The sequence below is a fragment of the Misgurnus anguillicaudatus genome, chromosome 24, assembly GCF_027580225.2.
Source record: "Misgurnus anguillicaudatus chromosome 24, ASM2758022v2, whole genome shotgun sequence".
Lineage (NCBI taxonomy): Eukaryota > Metazoa > Chordata > Actinopteri > Cypriniformes > Cobitidae > Misgurnus > Misgurnus anguillicaudatus.
Window position 1 is genome coordinate 26,029,408 of NC_073360.2, and position 15,131 is coordinate 26,044,538.

Here is a 15,131-nt window from a genome sequence, read left to right on the forward strand (position 1 = left end):
AAAAAAAAAAATAAAAATAATAATCCTAAGGAAAACAATAGGGCTTCGCACCTTTCGGTGCAGGCCATTCTGGCCTGCTCCTCGGTGCTCGGGCCCTAATAATAATAATAAACCGAGCAAAAACAATAGGGTCCTCACACTGGTGTGCTCGGGCCCTAATGAGTGCACATGTAATACAATAGAAAAGTGTTATGTCTCTATAGAGGACTCATAGAGAGTGAAATAACAGCAAAAATATTAAATTGAACATTTTCACATGTGTGACACTGAATGCTGACTGTTGATGCCAAAGCAATCACTTAAACCTCAAGGGCCATTCACAGTTACAGCGATTTGCAATTACAACATGACCACAAGTCATTCATTTTCCATGAGAGCTTGCAAAAGCCAATAGGAGTGCAGAGAGTGGCAAGCGGGATCGCCTTCTGCCAAACAACAATACAGCGACTTGGTGATCTCCAGCATTTAGATCATTATCAGTTTGAACACCTGACAAAATGTCATTCTGTATCCAGACCGAAACATAACACTCTTTGGTTGTTATAGTATTTGTGTAACATGTGGTTGTAGGACATCTGCTTGTGTCCAGATCTGCATCTGTTCCCCTGTCTAGATCAAACAAGAACTTAAGTATCTTCTTTTGTTCCCCCACCGAGACAGATAAAGGAGATGTCATAATGCAAACCGCCTGTCTCCTCCGATATCCATAAACACACACTGTCTTGTTCAGAGTGCTCGATGTAACTCTACCCCTAATGCAATTCAGTCTGCCGCTTGCAAGCTTATTGTTAAAGCGAATAGAGGCTGAAGCACACTGGCCTGGACTTTCCACCACCTTTGTTCTTCAAGGCTTTGATGGACGTCCTCTGTCTAAAACAGAAGCGTTGCAGCATTATGGGATTGTATCACACAGTGTCAGATTCACTTTCGCAATTCCTCCCCCAATCACCGCCCGATCTAATCACAAGTCATCTGATTATTTTTGTTGACCAGACAGCTCCCACATGTATGTGAAGGGAGTATTTTTGCTAAATATAGCAACGGCCACAATAGCGCATTACGGGTAGGCTGCGATCTTTCCGGCGGCCGAGGAAGACAAATCACTTACCAAAAATTCTCAGCTGTCAACCACGATCATTCAATGTCTATTCAGTACTCAAGCGTAGGAGATTGTTTTTCCACAAGAATTAAGTGAGATTTATTGACAGAGATCTAACTGATATCCAACATTTAGCATCATCTCCCTGTGTTTTCTTTGCTTGCTGGGAAAATACAGATTGCGATATCGAAGTGTGGCATGGGGGAGCAAGTCCATCAGTCTCATTAGTTGAAAATTTCAAAATAACCCCATTACCTAATAGCCTGGGTTTCCCCAAGCTGCCTTGCGTGCAAATGTATTCACGCTGCAAGTCTAGCATAGAAACCAAGGACCAATTTTTCCCCTGAAATAGGGAACCAATCAAAAGAATGGGGAGGGGGCAGCAAGACGATGACGACGTCTATGCGACACACCGTTTTGTTTATCCAACACGGTAGCAGATGCGAAGTTACTTTTTAATGCAGCCTTAGAGAGTGTTCCAAGTAGTTTTGAACGCAAGTTTATTTAAAAAAAAAAGAGCGACTTTTGGTGTTAAACAATTTCATATCCAAGAAGGATGTTTGGGTATGGCAAGACATGATAGCCACAGGGTTTAATAGAACCAACCTGCTAGGCATCTTCTTCGACGCAGTCCATTTACCTTATAAATGGCAAGTGGTATTTATTAATATTATATTGTCATTATGCCTGTAGCCTACCTACTGTGGTTGTCACAGTGCCACTAAGTTATGTTGCTTTTCAATATCAATATACAGCTACCAGTTTGGTAGCATAGCTTTTAGCTGTGTGCACACGTACTGATAAAAGTTGTTGACGCTTTTATGTCGCTCTACATACCGCATTTTTCGATCTATAAGCTGCGATCAGAACTTGGCTGGTGCTGCGTCTTATAGTCAGGTGCACCTTGTAAGTCAGTATGAATTAATTTTGACATTTATGAGCCAAGAGACATCATTACTGTCTACAGCCGCGAGAGTCCGCCATATGCTGCTTCTGTATTTATGATATTCAATGGGTTCAGTAATGTGGAATGACGAGTATGCGAACTTCATGCTAGTTGGCTTGTTGTGTTAATTTAGCTTATTCAACCTTCCAGGTAAGTTCTGTATGCTATGGTTTATCGTTTAAATAACTGATAATATTACTTTAACGTACAGACATCTATTCAGCCTGCTGTTCTGTCTGCTATTGTTTAGTTGAATAACTTACCTTTCCAGATTAAATGTCTGTTCTTCGGCTTGGATTTTGTGAAATAATTTTCTAAATAAACGCGACGTATAGTCCACTTTGACTTATCTGTTATTTCATCTTATTGGCGCATTTTTGAATGATATGGCTTATACTCCGGTGCGGCTTATAGTCTGGAAAGTATGGTACATCATCTGGTATAATTGAAACGATTGGCTATGAGCTACGTACAGACGCATTTGATAGACATTCGTAGGCATTCGTAAACCATCCTCAAATACGAGAAATCTTGTTTTTTTCCCGCTTGGCAAGCCGACCGGACATGACATATGGCCTGGCAGAATCGACGATTCCATTTTTTAATTCGAAGTTCGAGGTTGTGACTTAATTTCGATCGTCACCCTTAACCCTGATTTCTACCATTATAAAGCTTGGAAGAACATTTACTAAAATAAATCTAAATGTGTTCGTCTAAAAGATGATAGACATACATATCTCGGATTGTTTAAGGGTGAGTAAATCATGGGGTAATTTTGATATTTGGCTGGAGTATCCCTTTAACATGTGTGAATGGTGTTATGATAATCAAAACTATCACTAGACTACCAAACCCATATCAGTGCCGGCTTGTACCTCAGATCATGGTCCTGCAACCAGGCTAAAGGAGTCGTTGCTGCATACAGGTTCAGAAAGGGAGTGGGTGAGCCAGTTTCCAAAACGGTTCCTACCCTTGTTACCCACCCTGCTAATTCAAGACTGCTTCGTAAGGCATCGCAGCAATTACACAACTGCGTGATGACACGGTAGCGGTGCTCCTCAAAAATAGCAAGATGGCCCACAGGGAAACTGTGAGTAAACTCAAAGTCTGAGGAAATAATAGCATAATCTGACTCTGAGGGTACCTAAACTGACCCGCAAAAAGTGCGACACAACTTCAACCACTTTTCCTTTGCAATAAAGACTTAAACTTTAAAGGTCACCTTTAGATTCTGCAAGTGTGTCACGAAAAAGCCTCACCTACTAGACCACTGTGAGTGAAAATAGCTCAGCTGATGATAGTCCGACTATAAAGGACTAAAGGGTGTTAAAACAAAAGCCCACGCATTATTATAGGTCTTATTTCTTGTCATTTTTCTATACCAGTATAGCATTTAGTACAAATCCACAAGTAGACTGCTGCTTTGTGTGAGGTCTCCAGTGTTTCCCATACATTGATTTATTTGTGGTGGCCCACCACAGAATCAACACTGGCCCCCACAAATAGAATTTTCATGATTCCCATTTACATTTTTATTTCACTATTTAAAACAGTTAAATTCGGCTTAAAATATCATTTGATACATAATACAGATCAAATACAGATGCAGATCAAAGACTAGAAGTGAAACATATTTCAGGTGCCAACACTAGATCAAACGCAAACACGACATGATGAAGTCACATATATGCTAATTAGCAGGTGACGTCATCACCACCACAGTCTCTCAAAATCCTGTGGGAAACACTGGGTCTCTCTCAGGCTAACCAATAACTGTGACAGTCTACAAATGGATTGTCTACCCACACCCAGTGCAGTAATGCAACCAATACACCTCACTATCCTACTATTGTTCTTCTTCAACACAAACCCCGCCACATTAGTCAGTTCATGAGCATTTGACAGACACTTTTATACATGGTGACTTTTTACAGCGCATTTAACCATTTGAGCATCATGCAATTGACTTTTGAGCTGCTCTACCAATGGAGCTACAGGAATATCAGAGGATTATTGTAACTTGTAAGGCCACATTTTTACTCTACATTTTGATTACTATTTATAGTTTTTGTTGTTTATTGCTTGTAATACTTTTCATTGGGTGGCCTGAGGCCACTGCATCTTATTCTGTTACATATTTTAGGCTGTGGCTTTAGAGAAATAGTATTTCATTACTTCGGCACTTGGCTGATAATAAGAAGAGACATAAAAAAAATGCTGACATGTCCTGGCATAAGCGAGTGCTATTTCTGAGTTTAATTGTGAGAAATACACAAAACTCCACCTAAACAAAACAAAAAATGAAAAAAGGCAGCATTCCTCAAGAAGATTAACTAAACAATCACTCGGCCCATGTGACAGTTACCTGTCTCTGCGGGAACTAGCATCATGAAACCATCCAAGGTTATTGGATTAGTTAACAAAGCTTTAAGCCTCATCGTTATCATTTAAAATCTGTAAAGACAGATTTTCATGATGTAACACTCAATACTTAGAAAAGGGTCAAATAAATTCAGAGAAGGCGGCATTTGAGTAAGCAGATAAGCTCATCTTTACGTAAAACCTCTTTATGACAGCCCATAAATCTTATGAAAAAAAGCTTAAAGTGACACAGGTTTTACCAACATGGGATTTCACTTCACTTTTGTGGGAGAGGTTAACCAGTGTTGCTAAATACCTGTGTCTGGTTAAAAATAGCACCATCACTCCTATGATATATTTGACTGTTGTTTGTAGAGCAAGACTGAGATAACAGACTGTACATATAGCTTTAAAACCAGCTATACAACTTTGAGTAGCTAGTTCACTTCTCTACAACCTATTATTGTATGTTGCTCAATATCTATCTCTATATATCTACATATCTATATATGTTTATTTTAAGTTGTGGCGGTACTGCGAAAGATTTGTTGCAATCCTTTGGCTGCGTCTAAATGCTTGGTATTTCGAGTCTGTCGGTATATGATTTGAAGACTATTCAAAAGCGTATTGTAATTTACATTACAAAAACATATTTATTATACCCTAACTCCAAACCATAGCAAAGTTTTAAAGTTTAAAGGCTTGCCAGCTTGACATAAACTACGCTATCGTCATGTAAAGCAAGGCTGCTTCCGAAATCGCATACTGTGACAGTAGGTACTGAATTAGATGAAGTACTTACTCATCGAACGTTAAAGGACAACACCACCGTTTTTCAATATTTTCTATGTTCTTACCTAACGAATTAATACATACCTATCTTGTTTCGGTGCATGCACTTGATCTTTGTAAACGCGTTGTGAATGTGTTAGCATTTAGCCTAGCCCCATTCATTCCTATGGCTCCAAACAGGGATGAATTTAGAAGCCACCAAACACTTTCATGTTTTCCGTATAAAGACTGTTACATGAGTAATAACACGAGTAAGTATGGTGGCACAAAATAAAACTTTTGTTTGGAGCTATAGGAATGAATGGGGCTAGGCTAATTGAAACACATTCAAGAAGCGCTGTACAAAGATTAAAATTGCGCACATAGAAAAAAGATAGGTATGTATAAATTCATCTTTGTTGAGGTAAGAACATAGTAAAATATTGAAAACGGTGTTGTTTTCCTTTAAAACGATACGTTCTATATAGTATGAATATGGATAGTATGAATAAATTTGGTCTTACTTCATCTGCCATGTTGATATCACGTGACATACGTCGTCATGACAACAAGTTAGTCGTTAACTGGAATGCCGATAAACAAGCCCAATTTAACCACAAGGGACAGCTGTTTAATCATCTATTTGCATTTGAACAGAGCCGCGTTACACCTTTTGGACATTTTTAAATAAAACAACGCATCTCCTTCGCTGGATAACTCCTCTGCCAGAGGCTCACGGAATAGTAAAGGGTCCATCGAATGGACACTTTGGGGTCTTGCCGGAAGTAGTAGGTCACCCGGGTACTTTTTGTCATCTTTAAAATACTATGAATTTAAACATACTACTCACCTTGCCTACTGCTTTTCACCTACTATACCGTATGGAAGTAGGCGGTTTTGGACGCAGCCCAAGTATTTAGTTAAAGCTCGCTAGGCAAGCCTCACGCATTTGTGAAATCCAGCCCTCCCCCCTTCAGGACTGCAGCAATGTCTACTTGGAGAAAACCCCTCGAGGGAAGAGGTTCAGGCTTGCGCATCATATTAATGTACTTTTGAGCAACAATAATGCCCTCTCAACATTAGTAAAATTAGCACCTATAATGCAATCTTAAATCACTTTAAAATGCCCAGTATGTGTTTTTAGTTCGATCTAGCTGTGAGATTGCAACCAACCTCAATTTCGAAACGCAACAAGAAGCTACGGTAGCTGCCACAGGACAAGCATGTCGTCATCGTCTAAGACAACACAGTGACGAAACGCGCTCTGTAGAACAGTTTGTCCGTTTAGGGCTACTGTAGAAACATGGCACAACCTCCATGTAAGGAGACCTGTGGTGTATGTAGATAAAAACAGCTCATTCTAAGGTAATAAAAACAATATGGTTCATTATGTAAGGTCTTTATACTCCACTGATAACATAGTTATGTATACTGCATTTCTGCCTAAGCTCCTTCTAAAAGTCCCACATTGCACCTTTAACAGAAAACATGATCAAGTTCATAAAATACAATCTGCATAAACAAGTTGACAGTAAAATTCATGTAAATGTATTGACTGAGAGGTTTTCAAAAAAATGTTAGCTATTTGTTTCATGCAAATGTCCAATCAAAATCAACTCGTATCCGCACACCAGCTCTCTATTGTTGAAACTGTGCACTGTTCGAATCACCCATGTTTCTAATTGTTAGTAGTAACATGTGAATCATTAATGCAAGACATGAACTTGCTTAACAATGAAGCACATGACATCATAACAATGAATGCGAGCCAAATCCGCCCAGGCGGGCCCATATTATGCACATGCATACCCTGCATGCCTAGAAGCTATGCCCCTGCAGACAGGGACTATGTAGTGATTGTAGGATGTACGGCAGTGAAAAGGTGAAGGGGGTTTCGTTTGTGGCTTGTACAAATAATTTTAAAGTCGAAACGTATTTTGTTTTTTCTTAGTGTAGAGATTTTTTCTACTCAGCAGCACTACAGTACTGCTGTTGTTGTTAATAATAATAATAATAATAATAATAATAATAATAATAATTCGTTACATTTATATAGCGCTTTTCTGCAGACCTCAAATGAATATTATAAGTGTTTGTCTAGGTTGTTTCTCTCTTCAGTTAATCTTATGCACACCTGGCTGCACCACTTTTGTTATATTCATTAGAAGCTACTCTGTGCCTTACTTAACTGTTTCTCATGCAGCTAAATATATATGATATGATATGATATGATATGATATGATATGATATGATATGACATGACATGTCCTGCAGTGATATAATAGGTAATGCCATCTGATAAAAGTCTAAATTTGTGGGGTCAATCTGCATTTGAAAGTGTTTAAAATCTAGCTAAATCAAGTACAATTACTGTAAATCAAATAATTTCAGCATGCCAAAATCAACTTTAATCATAAAATGTATTTTCCCAACAACAAAATTGTGGCCGGTGAAAATGCTGAGTGGCTAGTAACTTTGGAAAACTACTACTGTGGCTGGTGAGCAAAAAAGTTCATGTCAAGCCCTATGCAAAACGTTTCCATGAGAAGGGTAGGCAGGTGCACCCTAGAAAGTAATCACGAGAACCCGGAAGTAATGTAGGCAAAGAGGGGGTTTCCATGACCCTATATTTATGATTAAAAAGTCAAATGACAAGTGAATAATTAAATGAATAAGATGCATTTCTAGCAAACATTATAACTTGGACGTGTCCTGTAACCAAAGTTTTGCTACAAACGTGTTTGTTGTGTAATTAACTCGTGCAAGGAAAAACGAATAACTAGCTTCTTATTTAAAAGAAGGAATAGCACCCGTGTATTACCTCTAAAGCTCGTATCTCATGTTGGGTCAGGTCGTTAGATGCAGCACATTTGGTCCGGAGTCCTTTCAGACTGGAGATGGAGATCTCGATCAAGTTCTGGATGAGTTCGCATTGGTGAAGCGCCTCCATCCCCGCGTTACTGCCGTCCAAATGCTCCCCGTCGCTTGTAACCATGTTTCCATCTCTGCCAGGGACGCTAGTATCCATTACTCTGCATTGGCACGGCTTAAGTGGCATGGGCACTAACCACAACAAACACTAGTCCAAAGACATGTTTCGTGGAGTAAACAGAGGTGAGGGGTCTACCTCATTGAGTTCAGAGAGCACGCATACTCCTCCGACGGCATGAACTGGTTTGACAGCCAGAAGAAGCGCGTTGTCAGTTTGTTCCGCCTCAAGCGTTGTGTCGTCTCTCACTTGAAGCCCTGCGAGAAGCGCTCGCGTTGCTTTTCGTCTTCGTCAGCTGTTTGGAGCATCGTTCAGGTGCATTGTGGGATTTGGCGTTCTTCGCATAGACTCGCGTCGGAGCGTTGCCATGTCCTCGGCAGTTTTTTCGTGGGAGTTTTGAATCGGAGGTTTCCGAAGATTGATGTTTTCTGCCGGTTAGATATGTAAGGATTTGGTTTCGGTTGGTATTTGGGTTGTGAATAGTCATTGTGATGCTTTTGGATTCATTTTGAATGGCCAGCATTGGGCTGTTTTTGTTGCGTGGATCTGGCAAGCCTGATTGGAGGATAAATTGCGTCATGGATTTATTGCTTCTTTGAGAGAAATTTCCTCACTTTAAATCGAGTTTTGATTACGATACTAACATAAAAATACTGTAGAAAATATATTAATAAGTGTAGTTATCATGTTTTTTGGATTACAATTTGTAAAACCATAATTTAACCACAAAAAACATTGTTGAAAAATATGGTAACTGTAGCAAAACTATGGTTAATTTACGGTTATACTACAGTAACTAAGTGGGGGTTTTTTTCGTAGTAAAACTATAAAATTTCTAGATACTACAGTTTTTAACCTTACTATAATACAAAAGGCTAAATATTTGCAATTTATCAATTTACTGTAGCCTAGTTAATACTACAGAAAAATAAAGTCTAGAAGAATTACTGTAATATCTTACAGTTTTACTACAATTTATAATGCTATATTATTCCATAGTATTTTTCATGTGGGAACATTTGTAATAAGATATGATTAAAGTAATTCTGCCTAAAATCAAAAAGGTGCATGTTTGATCATACTGTTATCAATTTTACAAACCTCTGTATTGGAACTTGTTTTGTTCTGCAAATCTTTTGTGCAACTCTCTCATGTTTACTCAGTGATACAATGTTCCCATTATGTCATGATAGGCACACTTGTATAAGGCCTGGAAAAACACGTTGAGTGTGTGTGTTTACAGGTAGCCTATACTGCTTTCTACCCACTCAGATGAGAAAAGATCTGTTGACTTTCCGCTGAGTTATGACTTGCTAGGAGAAAGTGTCTCTGCATTGTTACTGTTAGGTTAAGATATGTCAATGCACATAAACAGGACCTTGGCAGTTTAGAATTGATGAAAGGCTTTGCTGGAAAGACCTGCAATATGTTACATAATATACTACTGTAATACATGTGCTGTCTTCAAACTAGAATGAGATCAAGAATAATTGTAACATAGAGATGTTTTCTAAGCAGCAGGATCACACTTTCCCATGGGAACATTTTCCTTTTCTGTAAAGCTTGCCAAGGAGACATGATTTCCACACAAAAAGTAATAAAGACCAAAGCCAGAGATAATGCTTTACGCAGTGTGAAATGTATTAAAACAGCAAAGGTTATTCTAGCTCATTTCATAACTGCAGTCAAATCACTTTTATGGCTTGCAAAAACGAAGTCACGCATTTCTTTTTAAAGCACACATAAAATTAATTCAGCGGGCCAGTTAAAATACTTCGTAACTAGTCATCCACACCGAGTAGGTAATAGCAGAACAAGTTTTAAAAAAGAAAGGAGATTCCCTCTTCTATTTCAGGTATGCATTGGTTTTATTTATGTACCAGTGAATATGTTTGCTTATATGGCACTGTTGAATGCTTTTTTCTGATTAGTTGAGAACATGTTTCAAATATAAATGTCTTAAAATAACCAACAATCTTTGCAATGTCTGTGGTAACCAAGTAAAATAACTGACTCGAGTCCTTTGAATTATTTGAAAATAATGCACACCCAATATGGTAATGTGCATTATTTTCCAATAACTCAATGGCTCATTGTCATTTATTACTTACATACTGAATGACATGACCTGCATATAAAGGTGGGAGCAGCTGCTCACAAATGTACTATTAACTAGTAGTTTATTTTCCAGATGATTCCTCTGTGAATGGATACATATCTGTTTAATAACTTTTCTAAAAAAAAAATTCAAATTAAATTCTAAAACATTTCAAATGATTTGATATGTTTTTTTTAATGGTTTAAATGGTTTAAATGGTTGTGTTTACTGAATCCCTCTATAATTTTCTTTTAGATATTTATTTGATAAGAATTATAAATAATTATCATCTTATAAACTAATATGTTTTGTTATATATGGTAATGTAGATACATTTTAAAGAAAGTATGAATAAAATAAATAAATGCATTTGTTGATCACATCCACTGGCTAATAGATGATTTTTGCATAAGAACATAGCGCCACCTACTGGTAAAATAAGGAAATTAGCAAACTAATAGACTAGTTCCCTCCAAACTGACTGTTAACAGGTTTATTTTCTCAATATAAAACTGTTGACGTCCCTGTAGACAAGATTCGCGATTTTAATGTCACCTCAGGCATTTCATATTACTTCTCCAGAACACGTGCTGCTGTAGTATTGCAGTGTTTAATGCAACATCAGGGCAGGAAGTCATTCACAATCAGAAAAGTATTTGTTTAACAGGAAGTTGGGACAATCGAAGGAAGTCTGAAAAACTTCTCAACTGCATTCACTAGAATCATATTTGAAAGTTTAAATAAAGCTGTCAAAACCCATAAGAAGGGGTGTGATTTAGTAAACTTTTTATTATTTTTAATAAATGTTACCTTAAAATATAAAAAGCTTTAAACTTCAGCTTAATAACTGAACATGCACCGACATAATATATAATATTTCTTTTGAAATGGCCAAACTGGCTAAACAATAAATCAAGACTGGATTTTTGTATCAAAACTGAGCACTGGCATCCTTTAGTATTCTCTCACAAAACTCTGTAGCTAAATGGGATTTGGATCCAAGGGTAGTACTTAAGACATGTTTGAAGCAAAATTCATAACCTGTGTATGATAAAACATTATAAACAGTCATATGCATCACTGTGGGAAAATCCTGAAATCTGCATTGGCAAAGTGGGGGTGTTTTGGAAACAATGGCAACTTAAAAGGATATCCGTAATTGTAGATCTGTATAAGAATGGAATTTTTATTTCATGCTCTAAATTGGGAAAAAAAAATCATATTGCATGCAAGGGATAACCCTAGGGATAATTCACCCAAAAGTTAAAATTCTGTCATACTTTACTCATCCTCATGTTGTTACAAACATGTATACATTTCTTTGTTCTGATGAACACAAAGGAAAATATTTTAAAGAAACCGCCCCATTCACTTGCATATTCTTTTTTTCTACTATGGAAGTGAATGGGGCTCATGATCGGTTTAGTTACAAACATTCTTTAAAATAACTTCCTTTGTGTTTATCAGAACAAAGAAATGTATACAGGTTTGTAACAATATAAAATATAGTGAGAAAATGAAGTCAGAATTTAAATTTTTGGGTGATATATTCCTTTAAGCATTGAGTTATTAACACACATTGAGCTTCACATGGTAACTTAAAGGAACAGTTTGTACGAAATTTATATCAAGTAATCATAAAATGGCCCTGATATGTCACTAGACATTAAGAAATCATTTTCAAATACTTATATCACTGACAACAGTAGTCCGGCCAGGATATTGTCATTTAAAAAGTGGAGTTGCAGCCCTCAACTGATGTTTATGTTGTCATTTCTGAAATGACATAATGAATTTAGCCTTTTGTAAAATGTTGACAAATAATTGTCAAAATGTCATAAGAGAATAACTGTAGAATAAGAGTACTGAGCTGCAAAAACTAATGCTAATTCTGTTTACAGATTATACAGATTACTGCAATCCGATTTATAGCTGTAACACTCAACAAAATAAAAATTGTGTGCACATATAAAAAATGCTACAGACACCATCTATTGCACACAGTCGTTAATTTTTTTATTCACATTTGATTCATTAAAACTCATCAGGCTGCAAGGACATCGATGACCGCTAGATGGCACCCTCATAATACTGTAGTCATCAGACTGTAGTGACTGCAGCAGATGTGCACAGATGTGCGTGTGTTGCGTGCGCAGAAACACGTTGTGAATGGATGAAGCCTTCTCTGATATATACATACAGTACTGTGCAAAAGTCTTAGACCACCATCACCAGACTTCTTGTTTAAGAATTTTTAATGTCCATCCATATTTATTTTTCAATCTATTTTATCGAGATACAAACAGAAAAGCAGGAAATATGTACAAAAAAAAATCAGGACTAAATGTCTTCTTTAGGCATCGTCAGTGTTTCTTGAGTGTTTTTGAGCAGAATGAAGTAAAAAGACTAATTTCTTTAAAATGAAAAATTAGGATTTTATTTAGGTTTAAGAGATCCTGCAGTGGGGAGTTTAAAACTTGACACATCAGTTTACACTTTTATACAGTTTTTATATTAAACCATATACACATTCTTTGTATTTTCTGTATGTATTCTATTAAAGAGACTGAGAAACAATTATATATGATCATTATAACATTGCAAAAATAACAAATCTATTGAACAAAATGATCAACATATTTTTACCAGTTTGTAGTATTTTTATGAATTAAGGAAACTACCATAATTTAGCTAGTCTTATTCTGAATAATCTAAGATGATGTAAACACAATCTTTTAACAAATGTACTGTAAATCTGTAACATACTATTTACATATAAGTGTGTAACATAAATAAAGGCCAGTGTCTGATTCTATTGCAATAATATTATATTATTTAAAAAACGATAGTTTTAATTGAATATTTTGAAATATTAAAACATAAATTTTTATTTTAGTCTGTTTTAGCCATACTGAAATGCTGGGTTGTTTCAACCCATGGCAATTCTCATGTCATTGGAGAATCACAGGCTGTCTAAATGATTTGTATCACAGTTACTCAACTTTCCCTCTTACATAACTCTTTGGCAGAGTTGGTGGGATACTGCTTAATCCATCTGCACGGTTAGAAATAGCAATCCAGTTCAACTGACCCACACATCAGAAAGTAAGATGATTCACCGGTGTATGTATAAATATAAGTAATCTGAACCTTTATTATGGCTGTTTTTTTAAACTGAAAACACAACAATTTTGTTATAACCAAAAGCAAGTCCAGTCAGTCTTATTTTAATAAAGTTTTTATAATTAACATTGTTTTAAAACCACATGTTGTCAGATTGGTGTCTTAAATTGTGTAACATCCTTGTTGAGTGACTCCATTTAAAGGTGCTGTGTGTAAATTTCCTCTCCTATTTTTTGAAACACTTAGAAAAACTACCACAAGAGAATCATGTTGTTGTCTGAGACAACGTATTGACAAAACATGCTCTATAGAGCAGTTTGTCCAGTTTTGGGTGCAAAATGGCGACTTCAATGCAAGGGGACCCGCGGTGTATGTAGATAAAAACGACTCAAAAACGTAACAGTTCATAATATAAAGTCTTTATACACCACTGAAAATATAGTTCTGTATTGGGGCGTAGCCATGAGGGCCAATTGAGATTTCCAATTGCTTAAAATAAAATAAGATTGCTGATTTCTTAGTCTGATTGACAGATTGACAAATCAAAATGCTGTGCGGTAAAATGCAGCTATTTTCAAACTTGATTGGATTAGCTCATGTCACCGCGTTGTTGTGCTTAACTTATATAAACTTAAATATATATACACAAGTTGCCCCCTCATTTTAAGAAAGGACCCCCCTAAAATAAAATTCTGGCTACGCCCCTGTTCTGTATATTATATTGCATTTTTCTCAAGAGATCCTACTAAAACTTACACTGCACCTTTAAAGCAACATGATTTAATTTTATTCAAGACTTTGAATATGATATTTTTGTAAACACATTTATAAAAAAACTTTGTTAAGTGTTGTCTTCCCATAATTTAAGTAGCTTAAAGATTTAAACAGCACGAATGTTATTAATACAACCAAAGCGTGAAATGATTTTCCATCGACTTCACAATTCAGGATAGACCGGTTTATATTGGTCAACATTATGCTTTGTAACGAGATAAAATCCATATAGGCCATTCTGTGAAAAGCACTAAACTGATATGTCAGAGTCATGTGCAGCCTTAATGTTTTGGTCTGTCAATGCACATGGTCATGTTTGGCCCTTAACTGGACCTCTGAGCTTCCTCAGATTGCTTTGACTATTTCTTATCATCATAGTTAAACTGATAAACTGACAGAACGATGTTAACATTTGGAAGTCATTCTGATATGAAGCATATCTAGCTGAGAAACTTCCAAACTGATCTGTTACGTTAAATTTAAACTAGTTATAATAGCACCCATGTAAATATTTTTGTCTTTGAGGCTACAATTTTATTGGCACTGTGTCTTAATATTTAACCCGATAACCGGTGCTAGTTAATAATAAACCTGATAATGATGACCTCACACGCCTTTCGGACAGAGTCTAAAAACAATCAAGTTGTTCTGTAAATTTCCACACTTTGTGTAATGTAGCCTCAGGCAAAGGTGATGCTATGGACACAGTGCAGAAAAACAAACATCAAACACGACTACTAAATACTCCGTAAAGTGCCTCGGGCTGAAAATTGAAATGCTCTTCACCAAGCTGTCATAGGAGGCCTGGAAAGATAGCACAGCTGTGAAATCTCACAGCGACTCTTGTTTGTACAATCACCGACCGGGTCAATATTCCACAGAACAGAGAGCGCTACCCGTGCTGTTTCATCTTTATAGATTTGGACACAGGATCTGAGCATATACATCACATTTGCATATTAATTGAAGA

General features: G+C 36.7%; 1 protein-coding gene across 1 annotated transcript in view; it reads right to left on the reverse strand.

The window, feature by feature from the left end:
* ksr1b (kinase suppressor of ras 1b) overlaps positions 1-8,477 on the reverse strand; it is a 53,159-nt gene extending 44,682 nt beyond the window's left edge. The window contains exon 1 of the mRNA XM_073863298.1: positions 7,999-8,477. Coding sequence (XP_073719399.1) covers positions 7,999-8,235 — 237 coding nt within the window. The 5' untranslated portion in view covers positions 8,236-8,477. The remainder of the gene's footprint in view (positions 1-7,998) is intronic.
* Between the last annotated feature and the right edge of the window lie 6,654 nt (positions 8,478-15,131).